Source organism: Phoenix dactylifera, chromosome 2, assembly GCF_051530095.1.
Source record: "Phoenix dactylifera cultivar Ajwa chromosome 2, Ajwa_hap1_PhDact_Kaust_v1.1, whole genome shotgun sequence".
Taxonomy (NCBI): domain Eukaryota; kingdom Viridiplantae; phylum Streptophyta; class Magnoliopsida; order Arecales; family Arecaceae; genus Phoenix; species Phoenix dactylifera.
In genome coordinates, this window is record NC_143191.1 from 58,366,723 (window position 1) to 58,387,129 (window position 20,407).

General features: G+C 40.3%; 2 protein-coding genes across 4 annotated transcripts; both read left to right on the forward strand.

The window, feature by feature from the left end:
- The first annotated feature begins 600 nt into the window (after window positions 1-600).
- Window positions 601-9,907, forward strand: LOC103695585 (phytochrome A). Of its 3 annotated transcripts, none has more exons than XM_008776952.6 (4): window positions 601-4,331; window positions 4,567-5,383; window positions 5,562-5,852; window positions 9,534-9,907. In XM_008776952.6, exons 1-4 carry the CDS (start codon window positions 2,279-2,281, stop codon window positions 9,757-9,759), a joined length of 3,387 nt encoding a protein of 1,128 aa, XP_008775174.3. In that variant the 5' UTR covers window positions 601-2,278; the 3' UTR covers window positions 9,760-9,907. The 3 variants fall into 3 exon arrangements, 2 of the variants coding, with proteins under 2 accessions (XP_008775174.3, XP_026656386.3); XR_015975919.2 differs by having other exon boundaries at window positions 827-4,331; window positions 5,562-6,102; XM_026800585.4 differs by lacking the exon at window positions 9,534-9,907 and adding an exon at window positions 6,689-7,221 and having other exon boundaries at window positions 827-4,331.
- A 1,572-nt stretch (window positions 9,908-11,479) lies between these two features.
- Window positions 11,480-20,218, forward strand: LOC103695586 (Glutamyl/glutaminyl-tRNA synthetase, class Ic). Its single transcript, XM_008776953.6, has 6 exons — window positions 11,480-11,935; window positions 12,883-12,979; window positions 13,076-13,229; window positions 13,319-14,442; window positions 14,525-14,989; window positions 19,648-20,218. Exons 1-6 carry the CDS (start codon window positions 11,799-11,801, stop codon window positions 19,864-19,866), a joined length of 2,196 nt encoding a protein of 731 aa, XP_008775175.4. The 5' UTR covers window positions 11,480-11,798; the 3' UTR covers window positions 19,867-20,218.
- Window positions 20,219-20,407: the final 189 nt, after the last annotated feature.

Sequence of the window (20,407 nt, forward strand, 5' to 3'; positions counted from 1 at the left end):
TAATTTAATGTTAGATTTTAATACTGTCGTACTCCTTGTTTTTTTTAATATTTTTATTTTCTATAACCATCACGTTGATCAATCAAACATTTTATCCATGAATCATTTGCATCGGAGATGGAAAAACCTCAAGCTTAGATTTTTCTTGAAAAGTAGATGGAAAATAGTACAACAATAGGCTGAACATAGAGCCCATTGGCGAGCTTCAAGCTGGGCACTGAAAAATTTAAATCAAATTTAAACTTAAATATGAAGTCTATTTATTTTTCAATTCAGACTATTTAAATAAATTTAAATAAATTTAGAAGAAAATAATATATTATAGACTATTTATTTATATTATAGGAGGGAATTTAATTTTTAATTAGCTTATTTTTTAATTAATATTATAAAAAATAAAATTTTAATTGGGTTTAGAGAATTTATTATTGGTGCAAATAGATAATTGATTGGGCCTGGCTTGAATCTGAATTATTAAAAAAATTTGGAATTTAAGTTTGGCTTAAAGTCCGAAAAAAATATTTGGATAGGATTGGAGTAGAAAGATGGCTCGCCCGGTCACTTTCACCCCTTAATAATAATAGTCAGCCCATTCTATGTAAGTATTAGAAAGTCTAGGCCCGTCTACGTGAGTATTGGAAAGTCTAGGTTTTGTTTTCAACTGGATATTTCCCTTTCACTGAAAAAAACTAATTGTCGAAGCACAAGCAAGTTTGCGGATTGGATTCTGGTGAAAGTGCGCGTGACTTGATCCACTTGCAGTTGTCATGGACAAATCTTTCTCGATTTTAAATATCTAATGGAGTAAAAAACAAAAAAAACGCGACTGCCAACTCCGAAGTGGCTGCTTTTACCATCCTCCTTATTATCCAGGAAAAAAAAGAGCCCTCCAAGTTCGAAGAATGGTCATCACCTTCTCTCTCTGCTGTTTATTATTCTCTCTCTTTCGATATCCTCTTCGCCCAGCCGACAAAAATAAATGAAAAACAAAACGGAGAAATCGGACCTGAGTCGGTAATGGGAGAGTAGAGGTTTTATCTTTTTTATTTGTTTGCTGTAAGTTTCCAAAATTTGATTTTGCTTTACTTCATTGGGATGGAATTGGTGGGTTGTGGGGGCGGTGGATTCGGCCGGGGGACAGCGGTCGAGGTGGCCGCGCGCTCTCGTGGGTTCCAGGCCGCCTCCTACTGCCGTTGCGGTCCCCGACGAGTGACGGCCGAATGCGGGGGGTCCCTAGACGCTTCTCCTCTTCGTCCTCTTCTTATTACTCTCGAGTGAGTGAGTGAGTCGTTTGGGGGTTTGGGAGATGGGGTTTTGGTCCGAGAGCTTTTGCTTGTGCAACTCTTCCAAGGGGCTTCGCCCTTGACATCCCACTCCACTTGCTTCCTTTTCTTCTCCTTCCCCTCCTCCTAGGTTTTGCCAACGAGAAAAAAAAATAAAGAGAAAGAGAAAGAAGAGTCGGTTTTGCAATTATTTATGGGTTTCAGAGAGGTGAGCTGCTTCTGGAGCTATAAAGATGTTGCCTTGGATGGGGATTGATGCGAGTGAAGTCGGCTCCGTGTTTGGGATTGGGATTGGAACGTTGGAGTTGAATTCTCTTTTTCTTTCCTCTGGCTCTTCTTTGAGTTAAGAAGAAAGGGCCTTTTTTTCTTTTCTTATCCCTCTCAATTTGGGATTTGGAGCTACTTAGTTCGCTGGTGGAACGTAGCTCCTGTCCTGCGGTCAGATAATTAGATGGGCCATTTCTCGAAACTATGATTGTTGGATTTTTTGGATCTCTTTTGCTTCTATAAGGGTGCTTTTCTTCTTCTTCTTTTTTTTTAGAAGTTTTCCTTTCGGAGTAAAGATCTATCGGATCAGTAAGTCGGTTTGCAAGCCGGGCTGGCTCTATCAAACTTTGAAGTTTAGAGACATCAGATATTAGAGCTTTTGATCGGTGTCGGGTATGTCTTTTACTCTCTTCTGGTCTCCGCCCTCTTGTTTGTGACGGGCGAAGTCTGGTTCCTCACCTGTTATTTTCTCTTCTCTGCCTTTGGTTGATGCCGAGCTCTCCGAGCATTCCCCAACCAACGCAGTATAGGATAGAATCTTGTGCATCACAGAGAAGAAGAGTTGTGTGTTTTAGAAGCTTTGAGGAAGTAAGTGCAAGGAGAGTTCCCATCCCACAAACAAGGGCCTTTCTTCTTGATTTCGTGTCACCCTGTTCTTATCTATGCACAAAACATCACCTTGTTGAGAGGAGGCCTAGTGTTCTAGATTTATCAGCAGGGTCGCAGAGATGTCTTCGTCCAGGCCTGCACAGTCTGCCACCAGTTCTAGCAGAAGTAGACACAGTGCGAGGATAATAGCCCAGACCACTGTGGATGCGAAGCTGGATGCGGAGTTCGAAGAACATGGCGATTCTTTTGATTACTCGCAGTCGGTTCGTGCACACCAAGCATCGGATCCCGAACACCAGCGGTCCGAGAAGGTTACGGCTTACCTGCAGCATATCCAGAAAGGGAAGCTAATTCAGCCCTTCGGATGCTTGTTAGCTCTTGATGAGAAGACCTTTAAGGTCATTGCCTACAGCGAGAATGCTCCGGAGATTCTCACCATGGTCAGCCATGCAGTGCCGAGTGTCGGCGACCACCCGACCCTCGGCATCGGCACCGATGCGAGGACCCTCTTCACTTCCCCCAGCACCGCGGCGCTGCAGAAGGCGTTAGGCTTTCCCGAGGTTTCTCTGCTGAATCCGATTCTCGTCCACTGCAAAACCTCTGGTAAGCCCTTCTATGCTATTGTGCACAGGGTCACCGCTTGTTTGATCGTAGATTTCGAACCGGTAAAGCCTAGCGAGGTGCCTATGACTGCTGCCGGGGCTCTCCAATCATACAAGCTCGCTGCCAAGGCTATATCGAAGCTTCAATCGCTGCCTGGCGGGAGCATGGAGAAGCTATGCCACACTGTTGTAGAAGAGGTCTTTGAGCTTACAGGGTATGACAGGGTCATGGCTTACAAGTTCCATGAGGACGATCATGGTGAAGTCTTCGCAGAGATCACAAAGCCAGGCCTCGAACCTTATCTGGGGTTGCATTATCCTGCTACGGACATTCCTCAAGCTGCCAGATTTCTTTTCATGAAGAGCAAGGTACGAATGATATGCGACTGCCGAGCAAAGCCTGTGAAGGTGTACCAAGACGAAAAGCTCCCCTTTGATATTACCTTCTGCGGTTCCACCCTCAGAGCTCCGCACAGCTGCCACTTGCAGTACATGGAGAACATGAATTCCATCGCTTCGCTAGTTATGGCAGTGGTGGTGAATGAAGGTGAAGCAGATGATGATGCAGAGCCGGGACAGCAGCAGCAGAAAAGGAAGAGGCTTTGGGGGCTTGTGGTCTGCCATCATGAGAGCCCGAGGTTCGTCCCTTTCCCCTTACGATATGCCTGTGAGTTTCTGATGCAAGTGTTTGCCATCCATGTCAACAAGGAGCATGAGTTAGAGAATCAGATGCGTGAGAAGAACATCTTACGAACCCAGACACTATTGTGCGATATGCTGCTTCGAGAAGCTGCTCCTCTGAGCATTATATCTCAGACTCCCAATGTCATGGACCTGGTTAGATGCGATGGTGCTGCCCTTCTGTACCAGAATAAGATTTGGCGACTGGGAGTGACTCCAACCGAATCCCAGATACGCGACATCGCCTACTGGCTCTCGGAGTGTCACATGGATTCTACTGGCTTAAGTACTGATAGCCTACATGATGCTGGATACCCGGGTGCTCAAGCTCTTGGTGACATAGTTTGCGGAATGGCTGCCGCTAGGATAACTTCCAAGGACATCCTTTTCTGGTTCAGGTCACATACTGCTGCTGAAATTAGATGGGGAGGTGCAAAGCATGACCCTTTTGATAAGGATGATGGCAGGCGAATGCACCCAAGATCCTCATTCAAAGCTTTCCTTGAAGTTGTCAAGATGAGAGGTTTGCCTTGGAATGACTATGAGATGGATGCGATTCACTCATTGCAGCTAATACTTAGAGGAACTTTCAATGATACTGAGAGTGGGAGCAGAAATGCTGCCACGCTGGACTCCCAGCTCCATGACCTTAAACTTGAAGGGATGGTGGAGCTGCAAGCAGTTACAAATGAAATGGTCCGTTTGATCGAGACAGCTACGGTGCCGATCTTAGCAGTGGATGTCAATGGGCTCGTAAATGGGTGGAATCTCAAAATTGCTCAACTGACTGGTCTATCAGTCGACCAAGCCATAGGCAGAGATTTGCTCACCCTTGTCGAAGACTGTTCCACTGATGCTGTCAAGAAGATGCTTTACTTGGCATTGCAGGGTATGCCTATGCTTCTCTCACTTGGTCTTTTAGTCTTGAATTGCTTTGGTTTTCGATATTGAGGCACATTTTTTTTCCCCACACGGGTCCTGCATGTTCATTTTATGCATTGTTTTACCCCGCACCTTCATTCATTGGTCTTGAGTTTCACATTTAGGTGGCCACATGCTAACAAGGTCGAGTAATCAGGAAGGAAAAGTATTTAATGTAATGCTGTCTTCTCATTTATGATCAGGAAAAGAAGAGCAAAATGTGCAATTTCAGATGAAGACTCATGGCCCTCGCATGGAGGATGGTCCTGTCATCTTAGTCGTGAATGCTTGTGCCAGCCGTGACATCAATGATCAGGTTGTTGGGGTGTGTTTTGTGGCACAAGATATGACTGGTCACAAAATGGTGATGGACAAGTTTACCCAGATTGAAGGAGATTACAAAGCCATAATCCAGAACCCCAGCCCCCTGATCCCTCCTATATTTGGTGCAGATGAATTTGGCTGGTGTTCTGAGTGGAATGCAGCCATGACCAAGTTGTCTGGATGGCAGAGAGATGAAGTGATAGATAAGATGCTCTTGGGCGAGGTCTTTGGAGGTCCCATGGCTTGCTGTCGTCTGAAGAACCAAAATGCATTTGTAAATCTCAGCGTTGTAATCAACAATGCAATGACGGGTCAAGAAACCGAGAAGACTCCGTTTAGTTTTATCAACCGTGACGGTAAGCATGTGGAGTGCCTATTATCAGTGAGCAAGAAGGTGGGCACAGAGGGCGTGGTCACTGGAGTCTTCTGCTTCCTTCATATCGCCAGTCATGAGCTGCAACAGGCGCTCCAGGTGCAGCAACTATCAGAGCAAACAGCAATGAAGCGATTGAAGGCTTTGGCATATATAAGACATGAGATTAGAAATCCTCTTTCAGGTATTAAGTATTCTAGGAAAATGCTGGAAGGCACTGATTTGGATGAACAACAGACACAAGTTCTCAGTACTGCAGCAAAGTGTCACCATCAGCTTAATAGGATTCTCGATGACTTGGACCTAGAGAACATCATGGACAGGTATTAATTTTTAGCTAAAAATGCCTCGTTATTTTTACTTGTCCTTTTCTAAAAATTTAATTTTCTGTAGTCTGAGTAATGCTATTTTCTGCACAACTCTTTATCACAGTTTCTTCCTAATCATTCTGTTTTTTTTTTTTTTTTTTTTTTTTTACTTGCTTCATTTTGTTATCTCCAGTTGCCTGGATCTGGAAATGGATGAGTTTGCTCTGCATGATGTCGTGGTTAGTGCTGTAAGTCAAGTCATGATTCCCAGCCAGGGGAAGGGAATTAGGATAATCTGTGATTTATCTGAAGGATTCATGACGGAAGTAGTTTATGGTGACAATCTTAGGCTTCAACAAATTCTTGCTGACTTTTTGCTTGTATCTGTGAACTTCTCTCCTAATGGAGGCCATGTTGAAATTACTGCTAGTCTGATAAAAGATCAGTTGGGAGAAAGTCTCCATCTCATACATCTTGAGCTCAGGTACTGCATAGAAATTATTGTCATCTAATCTATACTCCTATTTTTAGTACAATATGGATGTGTGCTGCTTTCTATAGGATATTTGTATGTACGTACGTAGATGTGTGCTGCTTCCTATTCGTGAGCTCAGGCATGCGTGCAATCGTGCACTCGCACACACATGCACGCACGCACGCAGACCATGTTGAAATTACTGCTAGTCTGATAAAGGATCAGTTGGGAGAAAGTCTATCATACATCTTGAGCTCAGGTACTGCATAGAAATTATTGTCATCTAATCTATACTCCTATTCTTAGTACAATATAGATGTGTGCTGCTTTCTATAGGATATTTGTATGTATGCATGCAGATGTATGTTGCTTCCTATTCTTGAGCTCAGGCAGGCATGCATACGTATCTGTATGTATATATGTATGTATGTATATATTCTATGATTATGGTTGTATTTTGCTTACAATTGAATCAGGATCTAAAAGTACTTTGATGCCTTTTCTTGTACTCTGTTCTCTGAATGCTGACTCAACTACTTGAGCTTGGCTGAATTTCTCTCTCCAGCAAGTTGGTCTGTTCTATTTACCAAAATATATAAGCAATGATTTTCTGGTGGCTTATACAAACTACGGAATCAAGATTCGCTTCACGACCAATACATGTTCTGTATGCTGTCATCATGTATGCACGCAAAATGAAAATACATGATATATCTTATTTTATAATAAAGGATCAGAGCCTTTCTTCGTGTTATATATTTGGGATGATGTCTATGTAATATCTACAAAGTCAAGATGCATTTCCTCAGCTAAACATTTTTTATATACTTGTTATATGTGTGCAGGTAAACAAAAAGCTATTTAATGTATCTTAGTGCTTTTTAAGCAAGGAACAGAGCCTATCTTCATATTTGTACAGTCTTTGCAGCTTATTCTAGTACTCCCTCAAACATATATGTCAAAGCATTGCTTATGGTACAATGTAGAGAAGGAAAACAAGGCTGAATTTTTCTGGCTCGGTTTTCTGGTGGGGGGGTGTCAGTGGGGGTGCAAAACTGTATTGAAATTTAAGGGGCACATAAGCCTAAGTGGAAGAGCTAGTGTGGTTGATGCATGTTACTGAAGTAGATGCCGTAGTCCTGAAGCATTATGGTCAGAGTGGCTTCTATATACCTACAGAGATTTACATTTGTCAGCTTCTATACTAGTTTTGTACTGTTAAAGTATGTTAGATGGTAGAAAATATGATAACTCCACTAAAAAACTCATATGGAATGTGGAGAGATTAATAGCCTAGGTTGTAAGTTATTTCCTGAAGTTACGAGAAGTATGACTTTGAAGAAATTTTTTGTAATTCTATAGAGATAAATTCATTTTATCCTCGAATAACATTTATTTTCCAGAATATTATTTTCATCTTTGGGTTTTGCCTCAAATATTCTTTCTAAACTGGAAAATCTGGATAGCTATTTTCCTACTTGTCTCCTCTGGTTGACCTAAGAAAAACATTGGATATAAAAAAAAATGGAAGAAATTTAATAATATCTTCCGAGATCATATGCATTTCATGCAGGAGGGTTTGTAAGGAAACTGTCTTAAGCATCCTTTGCAGAGAAATATCATTGTGGAACTTTGATGAATACCAGTGACTCTCAGTATGGTCACCATACTGACCACCCATTGAAAAGAAGGATCTATCTTATTCAGTCATTAACGAGCGGTTCTGTTTGGGAGGGTTGTGCATGGGTATGTATTGAGTGGCTGCCATCTTGATGGAGGGGTAAGTCTTAGACCAATATATAATAGTTGTGGTTTGGCTTGCTTGAATAAAATAATGAAGACATGGTGACAAAATGTTTATCTATGTGTAAATTATTATGCAGCTGTATGAAGGATTATCTGGTCCATCACCAGGTAGAACACCATGATCTCCCCACGTATCTTCACTTGCATTAAGCAAATCTTGGTTAACATCTATAGCATGCCATTGCATTAAAAGGGTATTTTTTTGCATCAAAATGGTATTTTCCTTTTATATAAATGTTCAAAAAATCCATCATAGTCCTACTTTATTTCGTGTGATCATATGTGGTGCAGTTAAATGGTCTTAGACGAAATGAAACTAATCTTTCAGTCGCTACCTCCCTTTGTTGCTGGTTTCAGTTGTCCAATTTGTATGCTATTTGGTATTTTGCCAGTTTATGTTTTGGTCAAGCTGGATATTTCTTTCCTCTACTTCAGTTGAGTCTCGTTGTCCTGCACATGCGCTCTCCTACTCTGCCCATGGCTAGGCGACATCTATGGATTTTTTACAGTTGCTACCATGTTGATTATTTCCGTACGGTATAACATGCATCTCTTTAAAATTCGTCCATATTTATTTTGATCTTTTCATATGGTATAAATTCCATTTACTATAGACATTTTTTACATTGATTTTTCACCTTTGAGTTTGTAAAGTTTTGCTCCATCAAAGGCAACATAGATGCATGACATGTATATTATTAACTGGTATGCATGACATGACATAGCTTCATCTATGTCCCCAAATGATGGTTGGAAGAGCTGGAGAAGATGATACAGGATTTCTTTAGGGAGATGAGGCTGACTAAAGCTCCAATTTATTTGCAATAGGAGGTTTAGGTTTTGTAGGGTTCTTGTTGGAGCTCTGAAATGGTATGGGTGACAAAGACTTTGGGAAAAGGCACACAGTACGATGTGGTTTTCAGTGGTGGGTCTTGAGTTTTTAGTGGTCTGTTGAGGTTAGTGGAATTTGGTTTTTGAGAAGAGACAAGCAAAGTAGTTAAGCTCCAGAGACTGGATTGCAGTTTCAAGTTGGTGAGGCCTAGGATTTGGAGGACCTTTCATGTGGAGAGTCCTTATATGTAACTTTTGGACAAATTTCATACAATAGCCATGCTACTTCTTATCCATAGTGTATCATCCTTTTTACTTCAGCTCTGACTTATTTGTTTGAGGTGGCTGTTTAACCATTAAGCAGCTTGCCTTACCAAGAAGAGAATTTGACCGAGGTGTTCTTTTTTTATGTTGATGCAATTGTGGATTGAGTAGATGTTTCATCTCAAGACTGGTTCACGTCTCCTCAAGGCTCCCTTTTCGTTTGCTTGCGCATATTTTCTCTTTCACATAGCTCCGTGTCTGTGATCTTTCTGTTTTATTGGTTGGGTTGCTCGAAATTGACCATATCTTTCAGCTGCCATTCAATTGCTGTGATTTTTCTTCGTACATGCCTTGTTAGTAATAGTATATGAAAGTAAAGCTTTAGAAAATTAAAGTTACTGAATCGCATGAAAATGCTGCATCACATCATCCACCAAATAAAATCTCAATCCTTTTTTTCAAGTGGGGCACCTTTATACAATTCACTTTTGGGCACCCACAGGCATTGCTCCGACATAATATATGCCCACTGGATGGTCATGTTTTCACATCGACTTGTATGGATTTTGATTGTAACCTTGTGTTGTACTTCTCTAAGCATAGATTTTTTGCTTATATACTGTCTAGATGCTCTGTAAGTTCAGTTGTCTTCTGTTACCTACAATTCAGTATTACAGAGAGACTGCAGTACGATTCGCAGAATGCTTACCAGTCTAATGGTCATATCTGCTCTGCTATTTTGATATTAGACTTAGGTTCTTATCCATAATTTCCCTTGCTTTGATGCAGGATAATACATACAGGCAGCGGAGTACCAGAGGAATTGCTTTCTCAAATGTTTGGAAATGATGATGACCCATCAGAGGAGGGCCTTAGCCTTCTTGTCTGTAGGAAACTGCTGAGGCTCATGAATGGAGATGTCCGCTACCTGAGGGAAGCCAGCAAGTCGGCTTTCATCATCTCCGTCGAACTTGCTTCAGCACCGAAGAACAAAGGCAAGTGGGCTCGGGTGTAAGGACCGCCCCCTAGGGTTCACTTCTCACACTATGGAGTTCATCGATGTACTATTTTTCAGGGCATACTTTAGACGCTCCTCTACCCACTTAACCGTGCTTGTAAACTTTCTATTTCACTAAGAGCCTGTGGTAAAAACTATTTAATCCTGGAAGCTTGTTAATCGCTCCTTATGGTTTGATGATTTTTGTTTTGTCCTCCTGTCTGCATTTATGTCGCACAGTCTGATTTAGAAACTGAAGCTGATGCAGTTGCCATGCTGAATGCCATTTGGATTAGTGATCTTGCTCTTATCTCCTGTTTCATTGGGTGCTGCTTCTCGCACCACGCAATCTACAGTCCGAGAAGTACACCAAATTGCTGGAATCAAGTTTTCATGGAAGAAATGCTTGTTTCTAATGTTGCAGCATGCACGGATGATGTCAATCTTGCAATAGACAGTAGAGTTTTATTTTTCCATTTCGTTCTCTTTGGGAGAAACTGTTTCCAATTCACCTCTAAACAAGTTTGCAGAAGTTTTCGATGCATCGCTTATTTCCAAGCAATGTGGTATTCCTAGAGTCCATCAATGGAGAAATAAGGAAGCTACTGCTCCCAAACACATCAATTGCCATGTCTCTTCTTCACCGTTGCTTTAGTATTTTATAACGAGTTTGTCCTGAAATCCATTTTAATTAGGTAGGTAGCGGCAAATGAGAACCTGGCAGGGAAACAGGAAATCGAGTTGATCTCTATACTTAATAAGTTGCACCGCCATGCTAACTGCTCCATTTCCCAACCATTCTTCAATCCAACGTCAAAACAGGAACGTGTTCATGAGTAGGGCCATCGGCCAAGTGCCATGTTCGAGCCACATCGAACGAGAAGCGCAACGGTGGTGTTTTCTTTTTTTTTTTTTTTTTTTTTGGATGCAACGGTGGTTTACATTCTGCAAATGTGGATGCGGCCAACAAAATCAGAAAATAATAAAGTAGATAAAAAATCTGGCATTCGGTCACGCTCCATCCATACAAATCCGCCGAAGTAGTGGGCCGCATAGGATGCAACCCAATCAGCTGTCTCATTTATTTCTCTATAGGTATGTATGACCTGATGGGTATTATACTTCTGCAATAGTCTGCGAATGTCTTACTTGCGTGACTTTAATTCTAGACTCCATCGATCCCGTGGCTGAGCCACCTTCGAAAATGAGCCAGCGCACGCTCAATATCCGCCAGACAAAGAAAATGCCCTCTCAGGCGGGGCTCAGTTGGAACGGAGCTCGGCTTCTAACCAAGTGGTTCCAGGTTCGAAACGCGCGGGCGTCGATTAAATGTGGGGACCGGATGCCCCTAGCCTGGACACGGGGTCTAGAAGTGCTACTGGTCGGCTGGCTGCTTTGGTGGTGCCAGGTGTGACGTACTCACACGGAGGTCTCGGGTCGGGGCCCAGAGGGGTAACCGAGCCGAGGTCACGGGTGGGGAGGGTATGAGTAATATATGGTCGGGGTCTGGTGAGCTAGGCCTATACCAAACGGCCATTCTGCCCGAATCGAACATAGTCCTGGCGGGAGCGGGGCCCGGTTGGGGTTGCTACGCGGGGTGGGCTTGTCCCTCCTCTCAGGCAGCGGTGGTTTGACTGGTGTGCCATAGCACTGTAACCGTCCGTTTTCTTCCATCACCAAAAAAGTCACGAAAGCCCAGCAAAAATAAATAAATAAATAAAAGTTACGAAAAAGAAATAAAGATACAAAGGGTACAAGTTGGAGAATTAGATGAGCATGTGATTCCTTCCCTACTCCAGTTTCCGTTTCCCTGCCCGCAGAACTTGACCTAATGGTGTCCGGAAAATTGCTTCAAGTAACTCGGCTGCTGTGGCGGACTTTCCTGGCTCCCCCTGGATCGGCATCCATTGGGCGAAGCGAATCAGTTTAAAGATTAGAAGATCAAAGCACGCCTTCCGAAGTCCGAACCCAACCTTACGCCGCCGCCACTAGCCCGCAGGGTCGGATTGTTTGTTCTGCCGTCTGACCCAAAACCCTAGAGGCTGCTCCGCGGCAGAATGGAGATAACGATCGCGTTCTCCGCCGATTCCCCGCCGCTTCCGGTCATCGCCGCAGCGAGGGTCGCCGGCGTGCCGCTCTCCACCGACCCCAGCCTCCCGCCAGGCTTCGCGCCTATTTTCTGCTTCGATTCCGGGTTCTTTTTTTTATTCCCCTTCCGCCCATTGTCTAGTTTTCAGCTCAGTCGGCGTCCGCCGACCGTCCTAGATTATAACTTCCGCTCGAATCTATGGAGATCTCTTCGCCGTGTAGCTCCTTCTGGAAAGTTGATGTTCTTTTTTCTATTCCTCTCCTTGGTTTTATTAGATCTTCTAGAAATAATAGTTAGTTTCTGATCGTAGAAGTTGGTGATCTGGAGTTTGAATCTGTTGGAGGAGCTTTGTTGGAACTGGCGATATTGGAGATAATTTTTATTTTCTGGAATAAAGTTTTTTTTTTTTGGAGAAATACAGAGTATTAGCAATGTTGGTGGTTGCCGTCGATGATGAGTTAGGTGATCAATGTAAAATTCGCTGAGCAATCGAGCTTCTGTCTTCCGGAAGCTTGATAACTATTTTAAACTGTGATTCCTTTTATAGGTTTTCTTTGGGTTAATATCTGTGGTTTGTTTTGCAGTTTCACTACTTTTCTTTTCCCTTTCCTTTTAATTCATCTGGTGTGTTTGGGAATGTGCTCATATGAGTAGTACAGTATCTATGTGTTAGGTTGGAGTTTTAATAAGTTTTCTTTTCCTCTATCCTTTATGTGAAAAATAGTTGGCTGATCATAATTATTAGGTCGTTTTGTATAAAACTTGCTGGTTATGAATCGTGGCTAGTAAGAGTGATTGTTTGGTAGGGATTTTGATGGGTAGTTGATTTATCGTTAATCACCTGGGTAGATCCATTTTCCCATTTATTGCTTTGTTAAAGGTTGAATTAAAATCAACCAGATGTTCCATCCTAGTTGTGGTTCTGTACTGTCTTATTCTATTTTGCTGCTGCTAAATATATAAGTTTCATTGTATAAAATGGATAAATGTTTTTGATGCAATTGCTGTTATTCTACTCGATATGAAATCTAACTGATAGAACAAATCTACAGATTGAAATTGCAAGGAACAAACACACTCCTACGCTATATCGGGCGGGTTGCAGCAATTCCCAATTTCTATGGCCAGGATGCGCTTGAATCAGGACAGGTATGTTATATTGCACTTTGTGTGGATGCTGATTGAACTGCCTTTCCTCCTCGCCTCACCAAAATACTTTACTAAACTGCTCTAAGTTTTTCGCAGATTGATGAATGGCTTGAGTTTGCTCCAATATTTCTTTCCGGCCCAGAATTTGAGGGTGCTTGTGCCCGTGTGGATGGCTATCTTACTCTGCGGACTTTTTTGGTTGGCTATAGTTTGTCTGTTGCTGACATAGCAGTATGGTCAGGTCTTGCAGGTAATGTCTTAACTTACGTACATTAATTTCCACTAAACAATCATGTTATAGCTGTCTTTGTTGCTTGTTCTGAAAGCTAATGTCTGCAGGTACTGGACAGAGATGGGAAAGCCTTAGGAAATCAAAGAAATACCAAAATCTAGTTCGTTGGTTCGATAGCATTGCAGCGGAATATGGTGATCCTCTCAATGAAGTCACAGCTGCTTATGTTGGGAGAAGAGGGTTAGGAAAGTTACCTGCAGCTAAGCCTACTAGAGGAGTATCAGGCAGTAATCCTGCTTCAAAGGGAAAGGAGACAAATGGGCCAATTGTTTCAAAGGAAAATGCTGCTGCATTTGAAATAGATCTTCCTGGTGCAAAGATTGGGGAAGTGTGTTTGCGATTTGCCCCAGAGCCTAGTGGGTACCTCCACATTGGGCACTCAAAGGCTGCTCTTCTGAACCAGTATTTTGCTCAGAGATACCAAGGACGGCTACTTATTCGATTTGATGACACAAACCCTTCAAAAGAAAGCAATGAGTTTGTAGAGAATCTGCTAAAAGATATTGAGACATTGGGCATCAAATATGATGCTGTTACTTACACATCTGATTATTTTCCTCAGTTGATGAAAATGGCTGAAAGCTTGATTCTGAAGGGAAAAGCATATGTGGATGATACACCTCGGGAGCAGATGCAGAAAGAGAGGATGGAAGGCATAGAGTCAAGGTGCAGGAATAATACTGTTGGTGAGAATCTGGCATTGTGGAAAGAGATGATTGCAGGGTCTGAGAGAGGTAAGCAGTGCTGTTTACGAGGTAAATTGGACATGCAAGACCCAAACAAGTCGCTTCGAGATCCTGTTTATTACCGTTGCAATCCAGATCCTCATCATCGTATTGGATCCAAGTATAAAATCTATCCAACCTATGACTTTGCTTGTCCATTTGTTGATTCCATTGAAGGTATGACCCATGCCCTTCGCTCGAGTGAATATCATGATCGCAATGCACAGTATTATCGGATTCTTGAGGATATGGGACTCCGGAAAGTCCAAATATATGAATTCAGCAGACTGAATATGGTATACACGCTTCTTAGCAAGCGTAAACTTCTGTGGTTCGTTCAAAATGGGAAAGTTGAGGGATGGGATGATCCTCGGTTCCCTACCGTGCAGGGCATAGTACGCAGGGGTTTGAAAATTGAGGCATTAATACAGTTCATTCTTCAACAGGTGATATTTCTAATACTCAACTTTTGACTCTTCAATATGTACAATGTCCATTGGTTAACATTTATATCCTGCTAACTTGTAGGGTGCTTCTAAAAATCTGAACCTTATGGAGTGGGACAAGCTTTGGACTATCAATAAGAAGATAATTGATCCAATATGCCCAAGACATACAGCTGTCCTTGAAGAAAATCGTGTGATATTGCTTCTTATAGATGGTCCAGAGAAGCCATTTGTCCGCATTATTCCTAGGCATAAGAAATTTGAGGGCGCTGGGACAAAAGCTACAACATACACAAAGAGAATATGGATTGATTATGCTGATGCATTATCTATCACAGAGGGTGAGGAGGTAACGTTAATGGATTGGGGAAATGCTATCATAAAAGAAATCAAGAAGGACAATGAGAAGATCACGCATCTGATTGGAGTTTTACACCTTGAAGGTTCTGTTAAAACAACAAAGCTGAAGCTTACGTGGCTTCCTGAAATGGATGAGTTAGTTCATCTTTCGTTGGTTGAATTTGACTACTTGATAAAGAAGAAAAAGGTATGTAAAAAGTAAAAACATCACCTTCAAGTTAATTGAAGTTAATTCACCTTCAAGTTAATTCCATCCATACATCCATCCATCCATCCATCAATCCATGCATACATGCATACAAACATACATACATACATACAAACATACATACATACATGTACATTGGATGTATGTGTGTATGTACATATGTACGTGTATATTAGATGCACAGTCATACGTATGTTATGTATGCATGCATGTCTATGTGTGTGTGTATGCATGTATGTCTATGTGTGTGTGTATGTATGTATGCATATTTGTATGTCTGTGTATATATCTGGTGTGTATGTGTGTCTGTAGGTATGTGTGTGTAGGTGCGTATGTACATGCTTATGTACGTACTTGTTTTCAAAGTTCATTCTTAGTAAAATGAAAGATGTGTGGGTTGAACTGAATTCCTTAAAAAATTATCTTTATGTTTTGAAAAGCTCAGGGATTTATATATGGTTGATGAGGATATCTCTACTATTGAAGCTAAACAGCTACCTGACTGTATTAATTCATATTTTTTTGAAAGCAAACTCTTGATCTTCATGTGGGAAGTCTTGGTCACTTATGCAATGGAAAGTCTGTTGCTTCGGTGGAGAAAAAGTGTTATGCCATCAGAGTGTGGCGGTGTCCAAAGGATGTGTAAATGAGACCAGCTTATGTATGCCTCGACTGAGGAAGATGTGCTAATGGATTTTGTTGGTTTCATAAGACACTTCAAAGGATGGGAGGTTGAATGCAAAGTTAAACATAACAGTGCTTGATTAAAAGCCTTGACAATTTAGTCAGGAGTCTTGCTAGTCTTTGTAATCATCATCCAAGGCAATTTGTGAAATAGATCTAGGATTCCATACTTTAGAGGGTGAATGGAGGTCATCTGACTTTTACTCTGGATAAAGAATGCCTGCCAAATCTTGGGCATATTATTGATGATGCTGAGGCTATATTTGAGAGAACCAGATTGTTGGATGAAGAATCACATTGAAATTTGAAAAGAGCGATGCAAAATATAAAGCTGTGGATCAACATTAATACTAAGAGGATTTGAAGAAGGAAATTTCATTTCATAGTAATTAATTTGTGGAAGATGATTTTTTTTAAAGGGTGGGGGTTGAATGCAAAAAGCTGCGCAAGAAGGTTGGTTCATGACTCCAACTGAAGGGGCTGTTAAGCCTGTGAACTGAAAAATCACCCACTCACACGCACATGGGAGACTCCTTTAAGAAGGACCTGAACAGGTTAAAGAAACAGTGGTTATAACATTAATTAGCTGCTACCTATAGATCCTAATAGAATCTGGGTGTTCAGATGGGGAGGATTTTAGGGCCCAGTATTTGTGTCAAGTGTTTGGAAAGTGTCCCGACAGTGTACTGGAGGCCTAACTTTAGTAGAATTAGAAAGTTAAAATCTTCAATTTGTTTTAAGGCAAGGGAGTTTTAGAATTGTGGTTTAGGTATCTTTCTATATGAGACTTCTCATAACCTGAATGATTTATCATTAATAGTGATTATTTTATTAACTATAATGAGACCTTAATTTAGACCATATGAGACTTCTCATAATCTGAATGATTTATCATTAATAGTGATTGTGTTATTAGCTATAATGAGACCTTAGTTTGGACCACCTAGCTAGCCACTCTAAGCACTGACCTTGGATAGCAGGGAAAGAGCATTCATGAGTATAAGGGAAATATCTTGTATACTCACTTCATTCATCTCTTGTAATAAATTAATTTAAAATATTATGTCGGTTTGTCAAAACTATCATAGTGCCGTTATAACATTGCAATAGCTGTTACTTGAAGCCATGGAGTAAAAATTACATATGTGTAGGTTAGAGTATAGATTATACTCAGTTTAAAGGTTATAGATGTGTTGATTGGCTTGAGTTTGAGTTAAAACTAAATTATGAAAATGTAATTGTTCTATATGATATGAAATATATATGTTAACAAATTAAAATATATTTATTTTTTATATTTTATTTTATTATATATAATTATTATATTATATTAAATAAATTATGAATGTTAGATTTTTTTTTTAATTGTTATGATGTTTATACAAATTAAAAACCATCATTCTATAGCCTGCAAACATTTTCAATATCAGTTCTCTTGTCCCGTTGATTTAATTAATAGATGGCTTTCACCTTATTAATAATAATGTGGAATGTGAGAAAGATTTAAATCCTGCCACATGGCAAGTGATTAATAACATTATTATATAGCCTACAATTAATTAATATATTGATTTAATTAATACATACATTTATTTATTTAATACGTGGCTTTCACCTTATTAGTAATGGAATGCAAGAAGGATTTCATTCGTCTTTAATATTAGTATCCACGTGACAGGTGGAGAGCTCTGAGCAAGTAGAGCCTCCATTTTAGTTTATATATTGGATTATCCATCTTACCTACTATTTGGATGCACAATAGTAGGTAGTACTTATATGTGGCTTACTCGTTGAAACAGTTTTAGGAAGTCAACAAGCAATGCACAAATTGGCCTAAATTAGGCCATAACAATAACCAGATAGCCTTCAAGCAGCTAGATTTCCTTCCGTGTCATTTAATATGGCTTTCAGCTCTTTCAATGCTAGTTGTCTTAGGTTTTTCTTTTCCCCTTAACTACTTTCATCTGGATGCATTTGATCTTTTCTTACACTTAACTGTCTGCTCCTTATCCACTGGAAACAAATCCAAGGCCACCTCCTTATCAGGTCTGACTTAAATATCTTCATGTACATATCATCTCTGTTTGTGACATTGTCACAGTGACCAGGCTTTCCTAGTCTGTAGGTACCTCTAGACTGCATTAGCAAACCACCTAGTGACTTTGGCAGTCCATGTTTTAAAGTGGCAAAAGAATATATAAAGTCCAAAAACAACATAGTTATCCTATTTTTTTGAAACCATGCATAAAAAATAAATATGCCATTGTAGATTGATAGGAGGTAAGATTATCAAAATCAAGGCATGATTTCATCACACATCAATCCACCATGTTAATATAAGGATGATAGGTGATAAGCTAATTCTGAAAATTTCAAATTTGACAAGTCTCGGAAATAGCTCGTTGGTCATAAAGTTAATTAAAATACCATATTCTTATTCTGGAAAATGAAAAGATTGCGACAGGGGGAACATAAAGAATGGACAGAGGAGAAAAGACAAACAGAAAAACTCAAAAAAAAAAAAAAGAAAAACCAAAACAAGAGGGATGAAAAGGAGAAGAAAAGGGTGGGGTAAGAGGCATAAGAGGAGAAGAAAGAGGAAGGATTGTTCACATGAGAAGGGGAGAAGAGAATAAGAAGAATTTTTCAAAAAAGAAGAGAAGAAAAGAGGAAGAGGAACGAATGAAGAGAAAAGAAGGGGAAGCAAGGGGGGCCATATCTTTGGGGACCTTTGTGGCAGTTGCATGACTGCTGGCTGCCTATTGGAGTCTGCTAGTGGTTGAATGGCTGCCAGAAGACTCCAGAAGAGCCTCTGGATGGTGGCACAAAGGAGTATGGAAAGATGGTGGCCGGTGGAGGGCCGCTCCTTAGTCCAAGTATCAAGAGATAAAGGAGGCATTGAGTTGGGTGAGATGAGAACGAACAAGAGAAGTAACAAACATGATTTATGTTGATTCCCTTTTCAGTTTACTTTAAAGCAAGTTAATTTCAGTCAAGTAGTGAAAATAAAATATAACTACAAATATAAAAAAGGAGTGTATATATATATATGTATGTATGTATGTATATGTATTTATGTCTATGTATATTAATAGAGTGTGCCTTGTCGGTCATGCCTAGGCCCTCTAGGCACCTAGGTAGACCGCCTAGGCAGTTAGGTCGTGCTTTTGAGAACATGTATTATTGGTGCTCCACTTTATTCTTGTTTCAATTTGGTGGTCTTCAATTGTTACGGAAAAGACTCCTGAAGCATATATGTGTAACTGATTAATCCTTTTCCTTATTTTAAGATGCTTTCAAGTCATTGCTCCTACAAAAAATTATTACAGATTATGAGCAAATGATCGATACATACCAAGGATGGTGTTTAATGATGTTGTGTTACATCAGTCTGTGCAGGATATACAAAGAGACAACCCACACCTATAAACCCTAGACATATTATTCTAACTACCTAAACAAGGCTTTACTTGTATGTAAAATTTTCACTTGCTCATTTGAAAATGCATGAACTTGTGTATTTTTACCTTTTCAAGCAAAGATAAAAAAGGACCATTTAACCAGGTATCCCCATTTTTGTTTCTTCTTTTTTTAATGAAAAAATATTGCATGAAGAGCCAACATTTGAAAATATGAGGGGGAAAAAATCAATAGTTCGATGTGCTAGTGCTCTCTCATTCATGTTTCAGAAGAAGCCTTCTGTTGCTAAAGAAACTTTCAATCTTCTAATCTCTTAATGCAAGTAGACTTATTTATTTGTACATGAAAGTTCATCTCTGATTGGCAGCAACTCTTGTTAATTGCAAAGGTCATGGTTCTACTTGTATTGTTTATAATTACTTTATTATTTCTTTCCTTGCATCTTTCGTGAGTATTTACAACTATCGAAGAACTCAAAATTCTTTTGCAATGGCATCTGATTTGATTGTTTGATTGCTGTGGCTGCATAACAGCTGGAAGAAGGAGAGGACTTTCTTGATAACCTTAATCCTTGTACCAGACGAGAAACTGCAGCCCTTGGGGATTCCAACATGCGTAATCTGAAGCGAGGAGAGATACTTCAGCTTGAAAGGAAAGGCTATTACAGATGCGACGTACCATTCCTTAGACCTTCAAAGCCCATTGTTCTTTTTGCAATTCCAGATGGTCGACAGCAGACATCATTGAACTGACTGCCAAGGTTCATGCCGTAGGTTCTAAGAGATGAAAGTTACTTTTTTTTTAAAAAAAAAAAGTGGTATAACAGTGGACCCTGGGTGCTTAATACGTGAACGGTCTTTCGAATTAAAGCTTAAATTATAGCTGCAGATGGAGTTCTATAGTGACCAACAAGACAGCAAAATGTTGAACAAAGATTTTTAGCTGGCTTCTTTGCGGTTATCATATTTTAGCATTTTTGTTTGCTGTTGTAGAATTTCTAGCTGTTTTCTTTCCTGATCTCCTTTTGGGTTGCTGCATCTTGTTGATTTGAGTTACGTGGTTCATCCATGTTTTGTTCTAGAAATCGAAATAGTGTTCATTGCACTGAGCTGTTGGTATTGGCCTAGTTCTTTTATCGGAATGTCAGGGTGCAAGAAACTTCAGTCTGACGAAACGTTTTGGAAACACAGAAATCTCCGAGGAAAAAAAAATAGTTTGATTTTCTCTGAAGTTTCTTTTAAAAATAAGCAGCTCATGTGTAATTTTTTTTTTACTACTTATATCTGCAGTTAA

What these genes read in the sequence shown, in the direction of transcription:
- LOC103695585 (XM_008776952.6), top strand. Translation starts at nt 2,279, where the DNA reads ATGTCTTCGTCCAGGCCTGCACAGTCTGCCACCAGTTCTAGCAGAAGT. An exon ending in CTAGAGAACATCATGGACAG is followed by an intron (nt 5,384 to 5,561) that starts GTATTAATTTTT and finishes TGTTATCTCCAG; the next exon opens with TTGCCTGGATCTGGAAATGG. An exon ending in CTCATACATCTTGAGCTCAG is followed by an intron (nt 5,853 to 9,533) that starts GTACTGCATAGA and finishes GCTTTGATGCAG; the next exon opens with GATAATACATACAGGCAGCG.
- LOC103695586 (XM_008776953.6), top strand. Translation starts at nt 11,799, where the DNA reads ATGGAGATAACGATCGCGTTCTCCGCCGATTCCCCGCCGCTTCCGGTC. An exon ending in AGTATGGTCAGGTCTTGCAG is followed by an intron (nt 13,230 to 13,318) that starts GTAATGTCTTAA and finishes TAATGTCTGCAG; the next exon opens with GTACTGGACAGAGATGGGAA. An exon ending in TACAGTTCATTCTTCAACAG is followed by an intron (nt 14,443 to 14,524) that starts GTGATATTTCTA and finishes GCTAACTTGTAG; the next exon opens with GGTGCTTCTAAAAATCTGAA.